This window comes from Petaurus breviceps, unplaced genomic scaffold (genome assembly GCF_028583685.1).
Source record: "Petaurus breviceps papuanus isolate PSGF00001 unplaced genomic scaffold, PetGlider_PUasm1.0 582, whole genome shotgun sequence".
NCBI classification, from domain to species: Eukaryota; Metazoa; Chordata; class Mammalia; order Diprotodontia; family Petauridae; genus Petaurus; species Petaurus breviceps.
Window position 1 is genome coordinate 16,008,994 of NW_027186390.1, and position 20,435 is coordinate 16,029,428.

Below are 20,435 nucleotides of genomic sequence, written 5' to 3' on the forward strand. Positions count from 1 at the left end.
TTCCTTCCTTCCTTCCTTCCTTCCTTCCTTCCTTCCTTCCTTCCATGTGTTCCAGTTCATCTACTAATCAAGAACTACCCTCTTTATCTTCTCAAATCTCAAATGTCTCTTTGGCTCTATGGGTGGGGCTGAGCCAAAACAATGTTCCAGCTTTTCAGATAAGGCATAAATATTTAATTTCTATTACACACACATGCACAAACTCACACACACACACACACACACACACACACACTTGATTTCTTTGTCTTTTCCATCTAATGGCCTATAATATTTCTCAGTAATGTGATATCTCAAAAGTAAGTTTCAGAGTCATGGAGGCAGTGTGGTATGATAGAACACCAGATGTAGGGACTCAGGAAACCTTGGTTTTGGTCCTGGGTACGGCCTTAAATAGCTTGGTCAAATAATCAGCTTTACTTATTGCATCTGTAAAACCTTTCAAGATGTCTACTCTTTTTTATGTCTATACCATATAGAATAACTGTGTGGCTCAAATAGGAAAATGTATATAAAGTACTTTGTAACCATAAGGGACTATACAAAATATGATACTGCTATTGACTGTCTATTACCATGGTTATTACATCTTATTACATTAGAAGGGGAGAGCATGCAATTATAACAAAAAATGTTCCCTGAATTAACAACAGAAAATAAATGTTGCTTTTTGATAATCACAAATTGTTTTCCTCAGATTCCTGAATATCAGGTATTCTTGAATAACCTCCTATTTCCGTTCTGTCTTTTAGTGTTCCTCTCTTCCTTCAACATTCTCAGTTCAAGGGCTACCTCTTGTAAGAAGTCTTTACACCTTCCCTGACTTGTTAGTGTTCCTTTCCTTCAGAAATTACTTTGCATTTATTTTCTTCAAATTTATTTTTTATATTGCTATCTTTGTATTTATTTGTGCACATATAGAAGATATAATGTAAACTCCCTGAAAACCATGATTATTTCATTTTTGTCTTTATGTTCCTAGCACCTAGCACAGTGAGCCAGCATACAAAAAATAAACACTTGTTGAATTAAATGTATGTATAATATATATATATGTGTGTGTGTTATATATCAATCATATCACAAATTAATCATGTTATTATGTGTTAATATATCATATATGGCATAACATATTAATGTTATATTAAACATATATATGAGGAGAGGGAAATATACATTTATGTAGGATCTACTATACATCAGGTGCTATGATAAGCATTTTACAAATATTATTTCATTTGATCCTCATAACAACCTTGCAAGGTAGGTCTTGTTATTACCCCCACTTTATAGTTGAAGAAACTGAGGCAGGGGTTAAGTGACTTCCCCAGGATCACAGTTAGTGTCTTCCTCACTCCATGACCAGTTCTCTATTCACTGTGTCACCTACTTGTCATATGTGTGTGAATGTGTATATATATATATATATATATGTGTGTGTGTGTGTGTGTGTGTGTGTGTGTGTGTGTGTGTGTGTGTGTATGGTTTCATCATCTTTCCAATAAAATATTAATTTATAATTTTTGTGCATACAATATGGGAACATAATCTGTAATCCCTTTTACACTAATAATATGCCATAGGATTTTTTCTTTTTTCTTTTTTTTTACTTAAAGCTTTAAATCTAAAAGCCTGTTTATTCAGTGCATAGTTTCAAAGTATATACAATTTTTTTTCAAACTTTTAATCATTTAAATGGGAAATCACTTCTGAAACACATTATTTGAGATTATTAAGACCCTTTTTAGTGGGTAAGTTAAACTTTGTTTGAAATAAGAAACACTTTTAGAGCTAGTGAGGTGGGGAAAAGTTATCTTAAAAAGCATTTAGTTCAATCCCTTCAGTTTACAGATGAGGATACTAAGTGCGAGAGGGGTTAACTAATTTCCCCAAGATCACAGACAATAGCACAGTCACATCCAACTGTCTTTGCTTCATGGATCTTCCCTTTAAATTAAAAAACAAACAAACAAACAACAACACAAACCCAAGCTATAACCTTCAGAGAGGTTTGTTCTATTTATATAGACATACATACATATATGTGTGTGTGTATTTGTCCATCTTTGAAGTGAAAGAAAAGTTACCTATCTGAAGTTCATATGATTTCACCTTTGCAAGATCATACAAAGAAGATTTTGGGCCAATGTTGTTGCTGTTCAGTTTGGTGGTTAAGATGATACTGGAATGAAAACAGACACTTACAGACCCTATGACCTTTAATTGAAGAAATTTCCTTAACAGTGCTATGGAGAGGATACTCAGTAAAGATTCAGTGTTGATTCATTTGGATTAACCTCCCACACCCTCCCACTTCTTCATTCTCCAAGGTGCTTAGCCCTGTTAGAAGTCTGTGGTGATTACAGAGCAGTAGGAAATTCATCAAAGATAAGTAGCCCTGATTCCATGTGGGCTGCTTTTTTTTATATATAAGGCAACTGTGAAATTACTTCAATAGTCTCGACTTAGTCCCTGAGATTAATTAAGTCTCTAGGATGTTTTCCTTATCTCTGTAGAGAGAAGCTGACCTGGTCTACATGGAATAAATATTGCTCTTATCATGGAGGGCTAGTATTTTATAGAGATAAATTAAGCAAAAAACTGTGTGGTAAAATCTGATTTTTTTTTAAATTTAATACAAGGTATAAATTGAAGGACTAAGAAAAGAAGAGTGAGAAAAAATATTTTTGCTAATGTCCTGAAATTTTCACCACTAACTTTATCCCTCAAAGGTCTTATTAAGGAGAGGAAAGTTTTTCCTGGTTATTTGGCTTCAGGAGAGGGCTAGTGATTGAGAAGCTAATTTGGATTATTTTTTCTGATTAATCCATTGTCACCAAACTGAGAACAGAGTTTGAAAGGAATGGGACAGCTTTAATGAAGTTTGGTAAGCTACACTTGTCATTCAGAGATAGAAGCTCACAATTGGGAGGAACCTCAGAGACCAGTTATAGTCCAATACTTGATTGAAAATTCTTTTTATAATATAGGTACCAATGTTCACCTATCAGCCTCTGTCTGTATTAAACCTATACTTAGTTCCATAGTTAGAAATTATTTTATCTGATGTATATGAGGTGTCTTCTATTTGCAATGTCCTGTGCCATAATTCCAATTCACATTTGTAGAGTGATCTAAGATTGGCAAATTACTTTTTTCTTACAATAATCCTGTAAGGTAACTGTTGAAATAATTATCTCCAGGATAAAGAAATTGACAGAGGTTAAGTAGCTTACCCATGATCACACAGCTGCGTTTTAGAGCTAGGCTTTGAACTTATTCTCTGACTGCAAGGCTAGAATTCTATCCTCCAAACCAGGATTTCTCACAACCACTGGTAGCCAACAGTGTTCTTGGCCTCAAGGAGTTTATAATCTGGTAGCAAGATGAGAAATGCCCCTTTCTCTAATGTGAGTTAGAAAATGAGACTGTGAACACACATACATAAAAAGGCAAAGGGAGACATATGAGATTTGTGGAGGGAAAGATTGTTTATTACTGATTCAAAGTGGGGAGGTTGGGAAAAACTGAACTGAAAAGAAAGATAAAATATTGGACGGATTCTGTTACACATATTGGGGATATGTACAGATGCACAGAGGTAGAAGACAGCAGCATAAAGTCAGCTAACAGCTAATGGTTCAGTTTGGCTAAACACTTAACTGTTTTCTGTTAGTTTGATTGTTGGTACTTGGTATCAGTGTTCTAGGCAATGGTCGCCTATTAATTATTAATCCTTTAAATTATACTGAGCTTCCTTTCCAGCACAATGCCTGACACATTGTAAGTGCTTAATTGTAAGTGCTTAACTTTTGCAGTCTATCTAGCTCTTTATCTCTTAGAAAATTTTCTGTGTTGAGAGTTGAGATTAAATATTGAGAATGCTTGCTTTTAAATTTCAGTAAAATTGCCAACTTTACGATATCATGCTTCCCAAAATTCTTGATCCTTTGCCAATGAGCCCATTTTGTTTCTACAAATACATGTGCATGGTCCTTCTCCAAAAAATGTCAATGAATCTGTGAATGCTTATTTGTGTCATTGATGCCTTTATGGATTTGAGTGATATTTGTGTGCCTACTTGAAAGAAGGCCATTGTTATTGCATAGGATAAATGAGTTAAACTAAAAGATAAGTCACAGATAGTTCTCACATTCATAGAAGTTGTTCTGGGAAATTAGTGTTTAATATTCAATTTCTTTTTCTCTAATTTTCTTTCAGTAATTGCAAATGAAGGTTTTTATATCATATTGAAAGGTTCTGTCCGACCTCGATGCAAAGTATACAAAAAAATGATTGAAGTAATGTCTGCAGATTTTTTCAGTGAGCCACCCTCAGAATATTCATCTGAAGAAGATTTTTTCCAGGAGAATCCACTTACAGAATATCGTTCTCTTATGAATCCACACTATGTAATAGTAAGTTTACTTTTATATTCATGTATTATTATGAAATAGTTTAAACTTGTTCTGATACACAACTCCAGATCTCCTTGATTAAGTAATAATAATATTGAGAGGACTGTTATTAAACTTTTTTCCCCTGAAACTACAGGTTCTTTAATGAAGACCTAATTTGAAATTTAGTCATAACATTTATATGTCTGATACTATCAACATGGGTTTTTTTTAACCTATTGTACATCCTCTTATAATTTCTTGTATTTAAATTTAAAAATACATGTTAAGTAATGTTTTCATTGTTTACTTCGTTCCTAAACTACTTATGTATCCTGATAGGACTTAAAATCCACTAGATAATTCATTTCTAAAGAGTAATGTTTTGCTTCAGTAAGGGAATTTTTTAGTATCATTTTAGTTCAATATCCTCCTTTCACAGATATAGAAACTGAGGTTCAGAAAAGTTAAGAACTGAGGACATTTAGTCTGAGAAATGAAGATTTCAGTGTTTTACAAGAGCTGTATTCAAGATTTATCTTGTGTAAGATTGTTTAGGCATGTTACAAGTAGGTACAGAGACCACAATTACTGTCAAGATGTAGACGTTGTGGAAACAGATTTATAAATTATGTCATGAATTTTTTTTTTTTTAACATTTAGAGTTGCCTGTGTGAAGAGGTAGTTTCCCTTCATGGGAAGCAAGTGTGTTTGGTTTGTACGTTCTCAAAGAGGACCATGACATCAAGGATATGATGACATGACTTGCAATTGACTTGATTTGAGTGAGGAAGGGCTGTGCAAGGTCACCAGTCTCAGTTTCTCCTTCAGAACCATCTGGATCCAGTGGCCAGATATTGTTCAGGATGACTTGACGTGGCCCAGAAGTGGGAGGTAGTTAAGCAAAGGTTGGATGATCACTAGACAAGCATGTTTTAGAGTGAGGGAACTTAAAGCAGAGTCTGTGAAATTGTTTACAATGATGTTTTGGTATCTATTTAAATATAATTGGTTTATTTTATAATCTTACATATTTCAATTTTTGCATTTAAAACATCTTTTTGAGGAGAGATCCATAAGCTGTACCTCTATGAAAAAAAAAATGAACAACTCACATAAAAAAAAATTTTGTTTAAGTGTGGATTGACATAGATGACTGTTAAAGTTGCTTCAAATTTTGAGTTTTTATGATTCAGGTATATAGTTTAATAAGGATGGTAAATTGGAAGTACATTTTGGGGTCATTAAGAGAAATGGGAAAACCAAAAGGAAGTACAAGTTTGGAGAAAGAATTTGGTTAAGTTTTGTACATATTGAGTTCAAAATTCATGATCCATACTCAGAATTTGAGTTTAAAGGGAAAGAAGAAATATCTAGTCTAATTTATTCTTACTAAGAATTCTTTCCTTTATAACATAAATCAGACCACTACATTTATTAGGGACCTACCATATTCTAGGCACTGTACTATGTTCTGGGGTTACATATTAAAAGTGAGAGTCTCTGCTGTCAAGAAGCTGTATTTCAGTGGAGCAGATTATATGTACATATACAAGAATATATACAGATATATGCTATATTACATGTATGTATACATAAACACATGCATCACCACCCACACACACACACAAATGTGTATGTATATGAATTCAAGGGGCATTTTAGAAAGAAAGCACTAAACACTGGAGTTGGGGGTTGGGGGGGGACATCAGGAAAGGTTTCTTGTAGAAAATGGTTCTTGAGTTGTGTCTTGAAAGACACCAGGGATTCTAAGATGCAAAACTGATGAGGGATTTGCATTCCAGGCATGAGAGATGAAAAATGCAAAATCATAGAGGCAAGAGATGGAGTGAGAGGAGGAACAGTAATGAGGTCAATATGGCTGTATGATAGATTGTGGAAGAGAGTGATAAATAAGAAGCTTGGAAAGATGGGACAGAGCTAGGTTTTGGAAAACTTTAAATGCCAAACTAAAATAGTTTATAATTGATCCTAGAGGCAATTGGGAGCCATTTTATTGACTAGGAGTAACATGATCAGACATATCCTCTAGGAAAATCATCTGGATTGCTGAGTAGAAGATGGATTAGAAGGGTGGAGAGATTTTAGGGAAGGAAACTAATTAGTATGTAATTGTAAAAGTATAGGCAAGAGGAGACGAGGGTCAACTAGAAATGAGGCTATATGAACAAATTTAAGGAGATATATAAGAAATATGTTATAAAACAGTGCACTTTAGCAAATAATGGGATATGTGGGGTAAGTGAGAATGAAGAGTTGAGGATGAGATAGAGGTTGTGAATCGAAGTGAATGGAAGGATGATGGGACCTCCAAAAGTATTATGGAAGTTAAATAATTAAACAGACATAACTAGCAAGGAGGGCTCTAGTGAGGGGGAATCAGTTGCCTCCTGTCACACCCCACTCTGTATTAGCACTATATTTTTTAGAAAGTTTTGTCCTCATATTGAGGTTAAATCTCCCTTTTCATAGATACTTGTTGGGTATCTAAGTTTTAGACTTCTGTTAGAGATGTCTAGGAAGCTGGTTATTTAAGTCTGAGGCTCAGGGGAGATATTATGGGTAAAGATAAATAAAGATTTTGGAAGTCATCTGCATATATATGGCAGTTGAACCTTATGGAAATGAAATCTTTAGGCAGAATATTCTTGTTGAGTAAAGTACAGGAATGATTTAGAATAACAGTTTCTATGGTGACATCACAGGACACAATAGCAAAACATTAGAAATAATAGAGTATATATTTTGATTCACATTTAAAACTGATTTCTATGATAACTAAATAAATAAAATGTTAGTGACACACATATTAAAAGTTACAAGTTTAATTTTATATTGATGTCCAAAACTATTAGACAAATTCTTAGCTTCACAGCAGGGAATTAGTATATATTTTCCTGAAATCCCTTTGAAGTTTTTCCCTATTTTGAACTTTGTCAATTTGATCGGTGTTATCTCAGCGTGTTTTTAATTTATATTTCTTTTAAATGACATTTTAAATGATAGCTTTTGTTGTTGTTTTTGGAAGGGGGAAGGCAAGGCAATTGGGTTTAAGTGACTTGCCCAAGGTCACACAGCCTGGGAAGTATGTCAGGTGTCTGAGTTGGATTTGAACTCAGGTCCACCTGACTCCAGGGCCAGTGCTCTATTCACTGTGCCACCTAGCTGACCCTACATTTGTTTTACAAAAAATTTTGAACATTTTTTGTATTTTTAAAAAATTAAGTAAAACCTATGTGTTTGTTATGTCCTTGCATAAATTACTAATCAAAGAATGGCTCTATGTCTTAAAATGTGATATTTAATATTTTTCATGTATTAGACTTTTTATCAGAGATGACTGATTAAAATATTTGGCCTTTATTATGCAGTTATCTTATGTTAAGCATTTTGATAAGTATAGGGGATGCAAAGAATGAAAAAAAATGGGCTCTCAGTTCAAGGAGCTTACTTACATAGCAATGAGGGAGATAACATGGAAATGCAAAATACATGCAGAATAGGAAGAATCCAAATAGGGAGACATTAGCAGCTGGATGTGGGGGTGGGGTGGGGAGAGAGACTAAGAAAGGCCTTTTGTGGAAAAAAGGATTTGGAATGGATCTTTAAAAAAAAGCCCAAGAAAACTAGAAGTAACTGGTAAGGAGGGAGAGCATTACAAGCATGGAGAACAGTAAGTACAAAAGTTTTTGCTAAGCTTTAAATCATTTAAAGTTTTCCTATATATTAAAACACCAGTGACCTGGGCCCAGAATTGAATAGGGAGAATATCTCAAGATGTATTTCTTGCATATCGTATTCAGTAAATAGATAACTTCATTGAATTGTTTTAGAGGTGATGTGTAACCTCTCCCTAGTATTTACAAATCTTATATTTTAAAGTATGTTTGTTGCTTGCTGTTTCTTATGGTCAAAGCTTTCTGGGGATCTAGAAGTCATGCTGATTTCATTATTGCATTTCTATTTGAACAAGGATGGTCCATTTTAAAAACTAAAATATGTTCTAATCATCATATCAAAATTGGCTTTTCGAAGAACCAACAAAATTCCCTTTTGAACTTTTTTGCATATCTGTATATTCTAATGCCGGAAACAGAAAATTATTCACAATGTATCATTTCTTAGTTGAGTGTCCAGAATAAGAACTTAAGAAATATTTATTAACTTATTGAATTATACCTGGTGTGACAAAGGATATTCCTTTTGCAAAACCTAGCTAAAAGTACACATTCATTTCTTTTCTTTTTTTTTTTTTTAAGCAATCGGGGTTAAGTAACTTGCTCAAGGTTACACGGCCAGGTGTTTCTGGGGTGGGTGCTTAGTGTCTAAGCCCGGGATTCGATCTCCAGGTCATCCTCACACTGGGGCCGGTGCTCTTACTCGCTGTGCTACCTGGCTGCCCCCACATTCATTTCTTGAAAATAAGGACTACCTGTTCTGGTCACCATAATTATTGAAGATTTGTGAATAACTTCTAAAAATCTGTCAGCTAAATTTAAAAAAATGTTACTGCTTCACTTTCTTCATCAAAAAAACCTAAGAATAAAATTAATGAAAGGTGACATTATTGTAAAATGAGGCCCAGAACAAATTAACATCCTTTATTTAATCAACTGACTTTCCTCTCTATTCACTGACTCTGCCTGCCTCACACAGCCTAGATCCCACCTGGCATGAAGGGGGACAACTTGCCCCTTCTTCCTTTTACAATCTTCATCTATTTTACTCCCCTCCACATGTTCTACAATCCAGCTATACTGTGCTATTTACTATTCCTTGAATGTAGAGCACTTCATCTCCTAACTTCCTGCCCCATACTGTGGTTTACACTACAATGGGAACTTTCCTGACATCACAGGGACTCCACCAATGTGTGGACTCTGTTTCCTCCTTCTGGGAATGGGGATAAGGGGAACAGAATTCAGCCAGAATGGGGAAAGCATCTTATCATCTGTCCTGCCTGATACATCTAGAACCATCGCTATTGCTTTCTGACTTGCCAATGCCACCTAAGAATGCCCCTCTGAACTTTGTCATTTTCCTAGAGGAACAACCTTAGGATCTCTAGCTTGACATCTTCCCTTCCTGATATGTTTCCTCACCCAGTTAGAAGATGAGTTCAGTGAGAGGAGGGACTGTCTTCTTAGATTTGGATCCCCAGTGCTTGGCATATAGAGAATAGGGATGGAATCTGTGATTTCACTGATATAGGGAATAAATTAACTTATTTTCTGCAACTTACTGTCTAGAAAAACTGTTTCTAGCACCCAGAGGTTAGGTGATTTGCCCAAGATTGTAGATAGTATATCTAATCCATATCTTCTTTGTTTCCAGGATGGCTCATTAACCACTATATCAACCTATCATTCTTGGCAATGTTTAACAACTGTTTTTTTTTTTAATTCATTCACCCTTGTGGAGTGGATATATTTTGTTTTCTGTGAGGATGGCTACTTTATACAACAGAGAAATGAAATATCATGAGTATATCTCAAATTCACTGAAGTGACCTAAAACATTTACAATGCTGGTCAGAATGGTGAGACTAGGTATTCTAACTTCTGCATGTATTGTTTAGCTTTGGAAGACTGAATACTTGATGGCACCCCTCAAAGCTTCCTCCTTATAAAAAAAATCAAATTCTATGTTCTTGATGAATTATGTAAGTGTCAATTTCTGTTGGAGATTTACTTCAGATCCCTTCCTTATTTAAAGATTGGCAGATATAAACTAAAAATGCAGGGGCTACTTCTAAATCTGTATGCTGTTCTATGCCTAGGATCAATCAATTGTTCAACTAACAGGTATTATTAAGTACTTATTATGTTCTGATCATTCTGCTAAGTTCTAAAGATACAAAGAAATGTAAATACCTAGTCCTTGATCTCAAAGAGCTAATATTCTGATGATGGAGAAAAATATGTATAAATCTCAACATACCCAAGAAATACCAAGAAAATGAAAGGTAACCTTGGAGACAGGATGGAGGTGGGCACCAGGAAAGTCTTTTGGGAAGAGATGGCACTTGAGCAATTATTTTTTTAAATTCCTTGAGAGTAGGGCTTGTATTTTGCCTCTTTTGTCATCCCCAGGGGTTAGTACAGTGTCTGGTACATAGTAGGCTCTTAATAGATATTGATTGAGCTAAATTTGAAAGTAATCCAGAGATTCTAAAAATCCAGGTTTGTGAGGGAGAAAATTATAGATGTGTACAGAAGTCAATGAAAGGGTATGGGGATAGGAAATGTAGTATTATTGTGTGTCAGAAAATGCAAGTAGGATAGTGGATTGTGGAGTATGGGGAGAGAAGTAAAGTGTAAGAAGATTAGAACCCTGAGTAGCTCTCTACTAACTTAAAGGATCCATTTAAAGTTCTGTTTGGCATTCACAGCCCTTCGCACCTTGCCCTTTTTTTGACCTCTCCCATCTTCTTTTTCTTTACACTCTTCCACAAGTTAAAGAATCCAGTCACACTGGCCTACTTGCCAATCCTTGCAAAGGATATTAAATCTCCCATCTCCCTGCCCCACACTGCAAGTACCTTCCCACTGAAATACTTTTCACTCCCACTGGGTATATCTTGTATGTATGTACTTATTTGCATGTGATCTCCATTAGAATGCAAGTAAGCTCCTGGAGGTCAGGGACCCGGTTTTTGCCTTTCTTTGAATTCTCAATGCTTACCACTGTGCTTGATACATAATAATCACTTAACAAATGCTTGTTGACTGTCTAACTAACTAATAGGGAGCACTTGGAGTTAATTGAACAGTCATTTACTCTACTTTGCATCTGCTGCTCAGCCTGGTTTCAACTCCACAAACAAGATGCCACTCCCAGGATAAGATCACCTCCTCTAATTTCATTTCTCTGCTGTTTACTTCAGCCTTAACTGATACCATCTCTCTCAGTCTCCTCTTCTCTCTGATTAGAGGGCTGGAGGATAGAGTACCAACTCCTCCCAATGCACTCCTTTAGTGAGGGTAAAAATCAGACTCTCAGCATCTGCGGCTCTGCCTGGTTTCAAATCAATGGAACAAGGTGTCTTCATGCCAGTACCCCCTAGTGTCCTATTTCCCACACCTCTTGCCTTCCTGCCTCCTTTTGTGTGTTGTCTCTCCCCCCACCCCAATTACATTGTGAGCTCCCCAAGATCTGAGACTGTCTTCCTTTTTATTAATTGTATCCCCAGTACATAGCTTTGTTGTTGTTGAGTCATTTCAGTCATGTCTGACCCTTCATCACCCCATTTGGAGTTTTCTTGGCAAAGATACTGGAGTAGTTTGACATTTCCTTCTTCAGTTCATTTTACAGATGAGGAAACTGAGGCAAATGGGGTTAAGTAACTTGTCCAGGGTCACACAGTTAGTACGTGTCCAAGGCCTGATTTGAACTCAGTTCCAGTGCCCTATCCATTGAACTACTTAGATGTCTCAGTAGATACTTAGGTGCTTAATGAGCAGTTACCAAACTGGATTGGAAATGATCAAATCTGTGCTGTAGGAAAATCACTCTGGCTGCTAAATGGAGGATGGATTGGAGTTAAGGTTCGGGCAAATGGACAGGGACTGAACTAAGTTTATTATTGTGTGAAAGGAGAGAAGGAAGCATAATTGATAGATGTCTTGGAGAAATGACAAGATTTGGTATTATTTGGATATGAGGGATGAACATGATAGAGGAATCAAAGGTGATGCTCCGGAATGATGAAATAAATACAATAAGGAATAGAGCTTTGGTTAGTATATTGTGAAGCATTCACATCTTCAGTTTCAATTTCAATTTAATTAGCTGTTGGATCGGATTTAAAGTATTTTTAGGTTACTGAACTATTGAAGACATTTTATTGTACTAAGGAATTTCTTATTTTCATCATTATGTGAATTAAGAAGCATTTATTAAGTACTACATATGTGTATATATACATATATGTATATATATATCACTGTGCTAAGAGCTAGATATATAAATAAAGAAACAAATATAATCCTTGACTTCAAAGATCTTGCATTCTAATGGGAAAGTGGTGACCAGGAAGCAACTCCTTTATATGGGAAATTATTAAGATTTTGAGTGGGATCATTGGGGAAGAGGTTAACACAACACATCCAGGAATATATCAGAGGTAATTTGACCCTGGTTCATAGTTCTGAAACTGGAAATTGGGGAAGGGAGTATGTGGAAAAGGGCAAGAAGTAATACCCTAATAAGCTGTGGAGGAAGTGGCCAGAGAGAAGGAAGTGCAGTGAAGCATAGCTAAGTCTTTCCAGAAATAGTGGACCTGGAAGCAGCTAGTAATCAGGAAAGCAATGCTACATCGGATAGAATTCCTCTAGGGCCTAGTTTCTGATGTGGATAGTGAGATGTTTGATGAGTAGGCTGGGGAGCTCTGACTTTCTGGAGCACTAATGCCATTTTTGCCTCCTTAAAGCTCTCTCCATATGGGTCAAGACAGAGTACTCAACAAATAGAAGAAATGGTAAGGGAACAGAATGGTGGGGGAAGGGGGAAGAGCATGATATCTTAGGTAAGGTAAGTGACATGACTCATGATGTCCTTAACATATAGAAAGAAATCTATTTTTCATATGATTAAGAAAACAAATAAAAATGTGTTAGAATTATGTTTGAAACATAGAAGAATTATTCTACCAGAGAGTTTTCACTTAAAAAAATCAGGCCTTAGTTCCTTGGAAAAAAATAATGATTCTTCTCCTTTGTTGAAAATATTATTAGGAAATAAATATTCTGCAACATATGAAAAATATTTGTGGAAAATGTATAAATATCTTGAAGTGCATGTTTGTATAAGTTTGTAAATTTTGTTTATATGCTTTTTGTTAGAAATATTGACATTCATCAACAAATACAAATATCTTAGTATATAAAGAAGAAAAAATAGGGATTACATGTGATACTGTGAATTCCTACTGATTAATTTTTTTTAAGTCTGATATAATGATATACTTGGAAAATCCCAAAGACTCAACTAAAAAATAGCTGAAACAATAATTTTAGCAAAGTAGCAGGATACAAAGTAAATCCATATAAATCATCAGCATTCCTATATATTACAAACAAAATCCTGTAAGAAGAAATAGTAGGAGATTCCTTGTTTAAAATATTTCTAGACAGTTGTATTATTAATCTAGTTTTGCTTAACGGGAAGATCTTTCCCATCCATTAATAGGCCCATGTGACCTACTTGAGTCACATGGAAGCCTGAGTCACATAAGTCTGTGGTGGGAGGAGCTTGCCAAGCAGGTAAAGCAGGAAGGGGTAGCACAGGAAGGGTGGAGCAGAGCCCAGAGGAAGTTGGTCAGAGTAGTTAAAGCTGAGGGAGAGAGAGGAAACAGGGAGCAAGATGTGAGTGTTTGTTTGTGGGAAGACCCTAGCAGGGGGAAGGCTTGGGCATGGTGGTACTCTCTGTAGTGTTATTGTGTTTAAATTTCTTTGGTGCTATGATGGATTTGGCTTTCTGGTGTTTGAATAAATGTTTTGGTTCTGTCTTCCATGTGGAGGGTCTTGTTATATTTGAAAATTCAGAATTAAGCCAGCATATTCATAGCCACTATAGGTGCTGTGAATATCATGTTGGCACTACAACAGTATAAAATACCTGGGAGAATCTCTGGCACAACTAATTCAGGAACAATATAAACAAAATTATTAAAAAAAACTTTTTATAAAAATACAATCAGACTTAAGTAATTGGAAGAATATTATTTGTTCATGACTATGACAATTTAACCTGAACTAATTCATATATTCAAAGCCATCCCAATTAAATTACCAAAAAATGTTTTGCTGAATTAGAAAAGATTATAATAAAATTTATTTGGAACAACAAAAAGCTATTCAAGAATATCAAAAGAACTAATAAAAAATGTAAAGGAAGGAAGTTTAGCAGTACCAGACTATATTATAAAGCAGTAATTATCAAAACTGCCTGGTACTGGCTAAGAAATAGAAATGTAGATCAATGGAACTGAGTAGACATAAAATTTAAATAGTAGATGAATATAGTAACCTTGTATTTATCAAGTGTAAAGACTTGTTTTGAAATCAGAATTGATTATTTTGGTAAAAATTGTTGAGAAAACTGGAAAGTAGTAAGACAGAAATTAGGCTTAGACTGATATCATAGATTATTTACCAAGGTAAGGTCAAAATGTATACATGACCTTGATATAAAGAGAGATATTATAAGAAAATTTGAAGAACATATAGCATATTAGTTATTAGGCTTATGAATAGGCAAACAATCTATGAATAAATAAGAGCAGAGTGAGGTGTAAAATAGATAGCTTTGTTTACATTAAATTAAAAAAAGTTTTGAATAAAAATAAAACAAATGGAATCAAGATCAGAAGGAAAGCTGAATATTGGGGGAAAATTTATAGACTGTTTCTTAGATGTCTCATATTTCAAATATATAAAGAACTTTGTAAAATCTATAAGAATATAAGTCATTCCCAACTGATAAATGGTCAAAAGATATGTACAGGCAGTTCCTAGAAAAAGTAATCAAAACAATTTATAGTGATATGAAAAAAATGCTCTAAATCATTATTGATTAGAGAAATGCAAATCAAAGCAACCTTGAAATATCATATTACATCTATAAGATTGGTTAAGATTATTGAAGGGAAAAACAAGAAATGTTGGAAGGGATGTGGATAAATTGAGACAGTAATTCATTGTTGGTAGAATTGTGAGTTGATTTTGAAGAGCAATCTGGAGTTATGCCCAGAGTTATTTAACTGCCTATACCATTTGACCTAGTAACAACACTACTAGGTCTATTTCCAAAGATATTTAGGGAAAAATGAAAGGAAACTATATGTTTTCCCCCAATTTATTTATTTGTTTTTAGTTTTCAACATTCACTGCCATAAGATTTTGAGTTCTAAATTTCCTCCCTATCCCTCCTGTTTCCCCTCCCCATGATGGCGTGCAATCTCATATAGTCTCTACATATACATTCATATTAAAAATATTTTACATTAGACATGTTGTAAAGAAGAATTAGAACCCATGGGAGGAACTAGAAGAAAGAACAAACAAACAAAAAGGAGAGAAAATAGTGTACTTCAATCTGCATTAAGACTCCATAGGTTGTTGTTTTTTTTTTTTTCCTGGATGTGGATATCATTTTCCATCATGAGTCTTTTGGAGTTGCCTTAGATCCTTGCATTGCCAAGAAAAGCTAAGTCTATCACAATTAGTTGTTGCCAATGTTGTTGTTAATGTGTACAATGAAGAACTTGCACATTCTAAAATGCTTATAGTAGCACCCTTTATGATGGCAAAGAATTGGAAATTATGGGGTATCTATCAGTTGGGGAATGGATAAACAAGGTGTGGTTTTTGATTGTGATGGGATACTACTGTGCTATAAGAAATGATGGGCTTGATGATTTTAGAAAAATATGGATAGAATTTCATGAAATAATGAAGAGTAAAATGAGCAGAACCAAGAGAAGATTGTATACCGTTGTATACAGTAGCAGCAATATTGTTTTAAGAACAACTTTGAATGAATGTCATTTTGATTATCATAAATATTCCAAATAACTGAAAAAGGGTGTATAAAAGAAGATGCTATCTGCATCTGGAGAAAGAATTGCTAAATAGAAGTATTTATAGAATGATTTTACATATGCACACATACATACGTACATACATGCATGCATACATTTTTGTGTCTAATGCTAGCCATCTCTAAGGTAAGGAGAAGGGGATGGAAGAAATAAAGGAATAAAATTTACATGAAATCTTTATTATATATTTAAAAGAAACAGCCAGTTGTACATAACAGATTTGCAGTTTCATGTGCAATCATCTTTTTTTTTTTTAAATTACACTATGTTATGGAAAGGCTTGTTTTATTGCACAGAAATAAATACAAAGTTTAAAAAGTTTATATTAAACAAGGTAGCAAAAATATTGTCCTATATATGTTTCCACATTTAAATTTTTCCTGTGCATGTATTTCTATAAGTATATAGTCACATACTTGTATTGTATGACTTTACATAACCTTATTAACTTAGTTTTGTTTTCTTCTCTATATTTAATACATTATTTTCAACATAAGTGAATCATAATTATTTAAAAAGGCAAGTACTAGGATCTAGAAATATTGAAAGTGCTTATGTGTATATATATTGAAAACAAACAAAAAGTTCAGAAGATATAAAATTGTATAATACACACAGCATGCACACACAAATACCTAAAATGTTTTATTTATTCACAATTTTTTGCTCTTTTTTGCATCTTTCACAACTTTTCTTAAAATTGCCTACTCATCTTTTCAATTCCACATAGAAATTTTTCCTTGTAAGGGATAAGATTAACCAAACGAAACAAATCAGCCCTTTGTCTGTGTCTAAAAGAGATGCATCTTATTGGGACTTCAGTCCATTATTTCTCTGCCAAGAGGTAGTAGACATGTTTCATCATCAGTCTTCTAAAGTCATATTGGTCACTATATAAAGTTAGAGTTCTAGAGTCTTTCAATATTATTTTTCTTTATGCTATTATGTTCATCATTTAAGTTCTGGTTCTGCTCATTTTATTCAGCATCAGGTCATACAAGTCCTGTTAAATTTCATTGAAACTTTTATATTTATCATATTTTTCATTTATCATCATAATTTCGTTCAATTTTTTCAATTCCCCAATTGATGGTTACCAACATTGTTTTGAATCTTTTACTACAACAACAACTACAACTACAGCAATAGCAACAACAAATGCTTCTATACTTTTGTACAGATGGGAACTTTTCTACTCTCTTTGACTTCTTTGTATGTATGCTTTGGAAGGAAATTAATCGGTTAAAGGTCATATGAATTTTTATTAACTTTTGGGAGTATAGTTCCAAATTGTCTTTGTAGAAGGGTGGAATCAACTCACAGGTCCACAAAAAGTGGTTTGTATGACTGTTCTCATAATAAAACATTTTCAATTTTAGTCTTTGGTAATCTTTGCTCAAAAGTATGTAGTAAAAGATCAAAATTATCTTAATTTGAGAAAAAAGAGATAGGGGTGATTTTGTCACCATCCACAAATGTTCAATTTCCCTGGTCATGAATTCCGGAATTGTTTTATTTGAACATAATCATTTATTAATCCATCTTTCCCTGTACCTTATGACCCTTAACCTTGTATTTAATCCTTAAAACGACTTCTATTCTTTCTAACACTATTCTTTCACACTGTTAATCCTAAACTAGCTATACTCTTTGGCTCCTTCCAATATCTCAACTCCTCAAATTTTTTAACATCTTTTTTGATTTTCAAATTTTCAATTTTTTATTTGTTAGTTTTTTTTATTTCATCTACGTTTTCTTTTTTTATCTGCATGGCTTGCTCACTGATCATTTCACAGAGACATAGATTTCCCCATAATGACTGTTTTGATTACATCCCAAAAGTTTAGTGTGTTACACTATTTTCCTCATTTTCTTTGAAAAAAATCTTTTTTGTGTGTGTGTTATTTTGCCCATTCATTATTTTGGATGGTATTATTTGTTGTAAATCATCTACCATGGTTTTAAGTCTCCGTACTATTCTGGTCATCATTTTTTGGACATCCTTCTTTGGTCATACTCCTCAAAATGTAGTTGCCAAAAATGAATACCATTCTCCAGATATATGCTGTTCGGGACAGAATCTGGCAGAACTAAAAATTTCCTTGTTCTATTAATGCAGTTCAAGATCACATTCACCTGAGTGACTAATACTTCATCCAAATATGTCACCTTCATCATATGAATCGTTGTTTAGATATATCTCTTCGTTGCTCTCCCTTTATATGTAATTTTCTTGTTTCTTAAAGTTAGGGTTTTATAATTATTCTTATTACATAATAATCATTCGTAATCCTAGATTTGGCCTATATTTCATGAAACAAACTGTTAGAGTAATCATCCTACCAAATATTATGTTTTGTTTTGATCTTTTAGAAATTTTAAGCTGTTGCTAAAATGAATTAGTATTATTTTTTTGCTATCTTTAAAGCATTTTTAGATTTGATCAGTATCGAAGAAGATATAAGCAAAATTGTTTCCCCAAGCAGTAGCAATTGGGAAAGGAAGAGAGTATATAGCTAGTGCAGCAGTAATGGAGTGGGAAACAATGGAGGATGGGAGGGAATAGAGTCATTTTAAAAATAAAGTGCAAGGTTAGGGGTCATAAGGTATAGGGAAACATGGATTTATAAAAGATCATGGCTGTTCTACCATCTAACAAAATGGGTATCTCTCCATATCAAACACTTCTGCCTCTTTTGTATAGTCTATTAATTTTTACCTCAATTACCCCAGACTGTGGTAATGTCTCATTTTCAATCATTTGTTTTCCCAACCTTAGTGAAAACCTTTGAGCACTTTGTGGCATTGTGATATATAGTGGAGGATTTACCAGGAGACCCTTAATCAATTCCATCTCCTAATCCCCTTGATGAAATTATAGGATTTCAAATTTTAATCAGCCACATACAGAATTTGTAAGGTAGCGGAGTTTAAAAAAAGCCCACAAAACTCTCCAGCTGGACAAAATAAATTCTCTGCTACTCTGAGGCCAATTAAAGAAACTGGCAAGTTCTTTTTACACATTGTTTCCCCAGGCAGGGTCCTGAGAAAGCACTTCACTCTTTCCATGACAAGTAGTTTCCTCAAACTACAGAACTGAGAAGCCCCTTACACATGCTCTGGGACTTTGAGGAGTTCATTTCTTTCAAGGCTATTTGGCTTTTCCCTAGCTAATTTCTCAATTAGTGAGGAATTCTGCTGGTCCATTAAGTTCCTGGAAAGCCATTAAACAAAGCATATGCCAAACTTGTCATTCCCATTCTTGTTTCTACTCAAATCAGGGGAAGGTGGTAAAGTCCAATACATATAAATTTCCCCCCTCTCAGACTGTAGATGGTACAATCCTCCCTTTCGCAAGCAGGGTTTTAAGAAAAGCAAGGCCTTCCTTCTAATTATCATGATTCAAAAACAAAAACAAAACAAACAAAAAAACCCCAAAATAAAACCACAAAACAGAAGTAAAAAAACAATAGCAAAAAACACCTGCAGGTTCTGCTTCTAGCTTTGATCAAACATTCTTTCTACTATTAGTATCTCTTACAGTCACCTCTTGTGCCTTCTGGCCATGACTATTAGTATTCTTCATTTCCTTTTCTACTATATTCTTCTGGTTCTCTTCTACTCCTGTTCTCTTCCTTTTGGCTTCTTTTGCCTCAAATCAGAACCTCTTCAAAAGCAGTGTTGTTGTTTAGTTGTTTTAGTAGTGTGACTCTTTGTTGACCCCATTTGGAATTTTTCTTGGCAAAGATACTAGAGTGTTTTGCCATTTCCTTTTCCAGTGCATTTCATAAATGAGAAACTGAGGGAAACAGGGTCAAGTGACTTGCCCAGGGTCACACAGCTAGTGTTTGAAGTTAGATTTGAACTCAGGAAGAGCAGTTTTTTATTTTTGATAGACTCCAGAACCCAGAATACATCTGGAGAACGGTATTCATTTTTGGCAACTACAGTTTGAAGAGTGTGACCAAAGAATGTCCTGGCATTCTATCTCCTGGCCTGGCACTATGTCACCTAGCTGACTCTCATAAGCAGAGACCTATCACTAAAATGATATGAAAGTAAAAAAAATTCTGCCTTTCTCTGGTATGATGTTAATCATCCTTCTATAATCTTTCCCATAGTCGCCAAACTATTATTTGATTTAAAATTTATTAAATATGTCCTTCGCAATTTTGAAAATAGTCATGGCAAAAAGAATGGATTGTCCACAATTCTGGGCTGCCCTTCATTATCTCAGTCAGTCTGCTTTCAAACAATACCTCAGTGCATTTATGTAAGGAACTAAGGTCTTTCTCAAATCTTTGGAACAGTCTATATAGCTCTCTGCAATATTTATTTGACATATTATATTTCCTCCTCCTCCTCCTCCTCTTTCTTCTTCTTCTTCTTCTTCTTCTTCTTCTTCTTCTTCTTCT

General features: G+C 34.4%; 1 protein-coding gene across 1 annotated transcript in view; it reads left to right on the forward strand.

Moving 5' to 3' along the window:
- CNBD1 (cyclic nucleotide binding domain containing 1) overlaps window positions 1–20,435 on the forward strand; it is a 492,475-nt gene that overhangs the window by 308,478 nt on the left and 163,562 nt on the right. Inside the window, exon 6 of the mRNA XM_069103480.1 lies at window positions 4,222–4,418. Within this exon, the coding sequence (XP_068959581.1) occupies window positions 4,222–4,418 (197 nt within the window). The remainder of the gene's footprint in view (window positions 1–4,221; window positions 4,419–20,435) is intronic.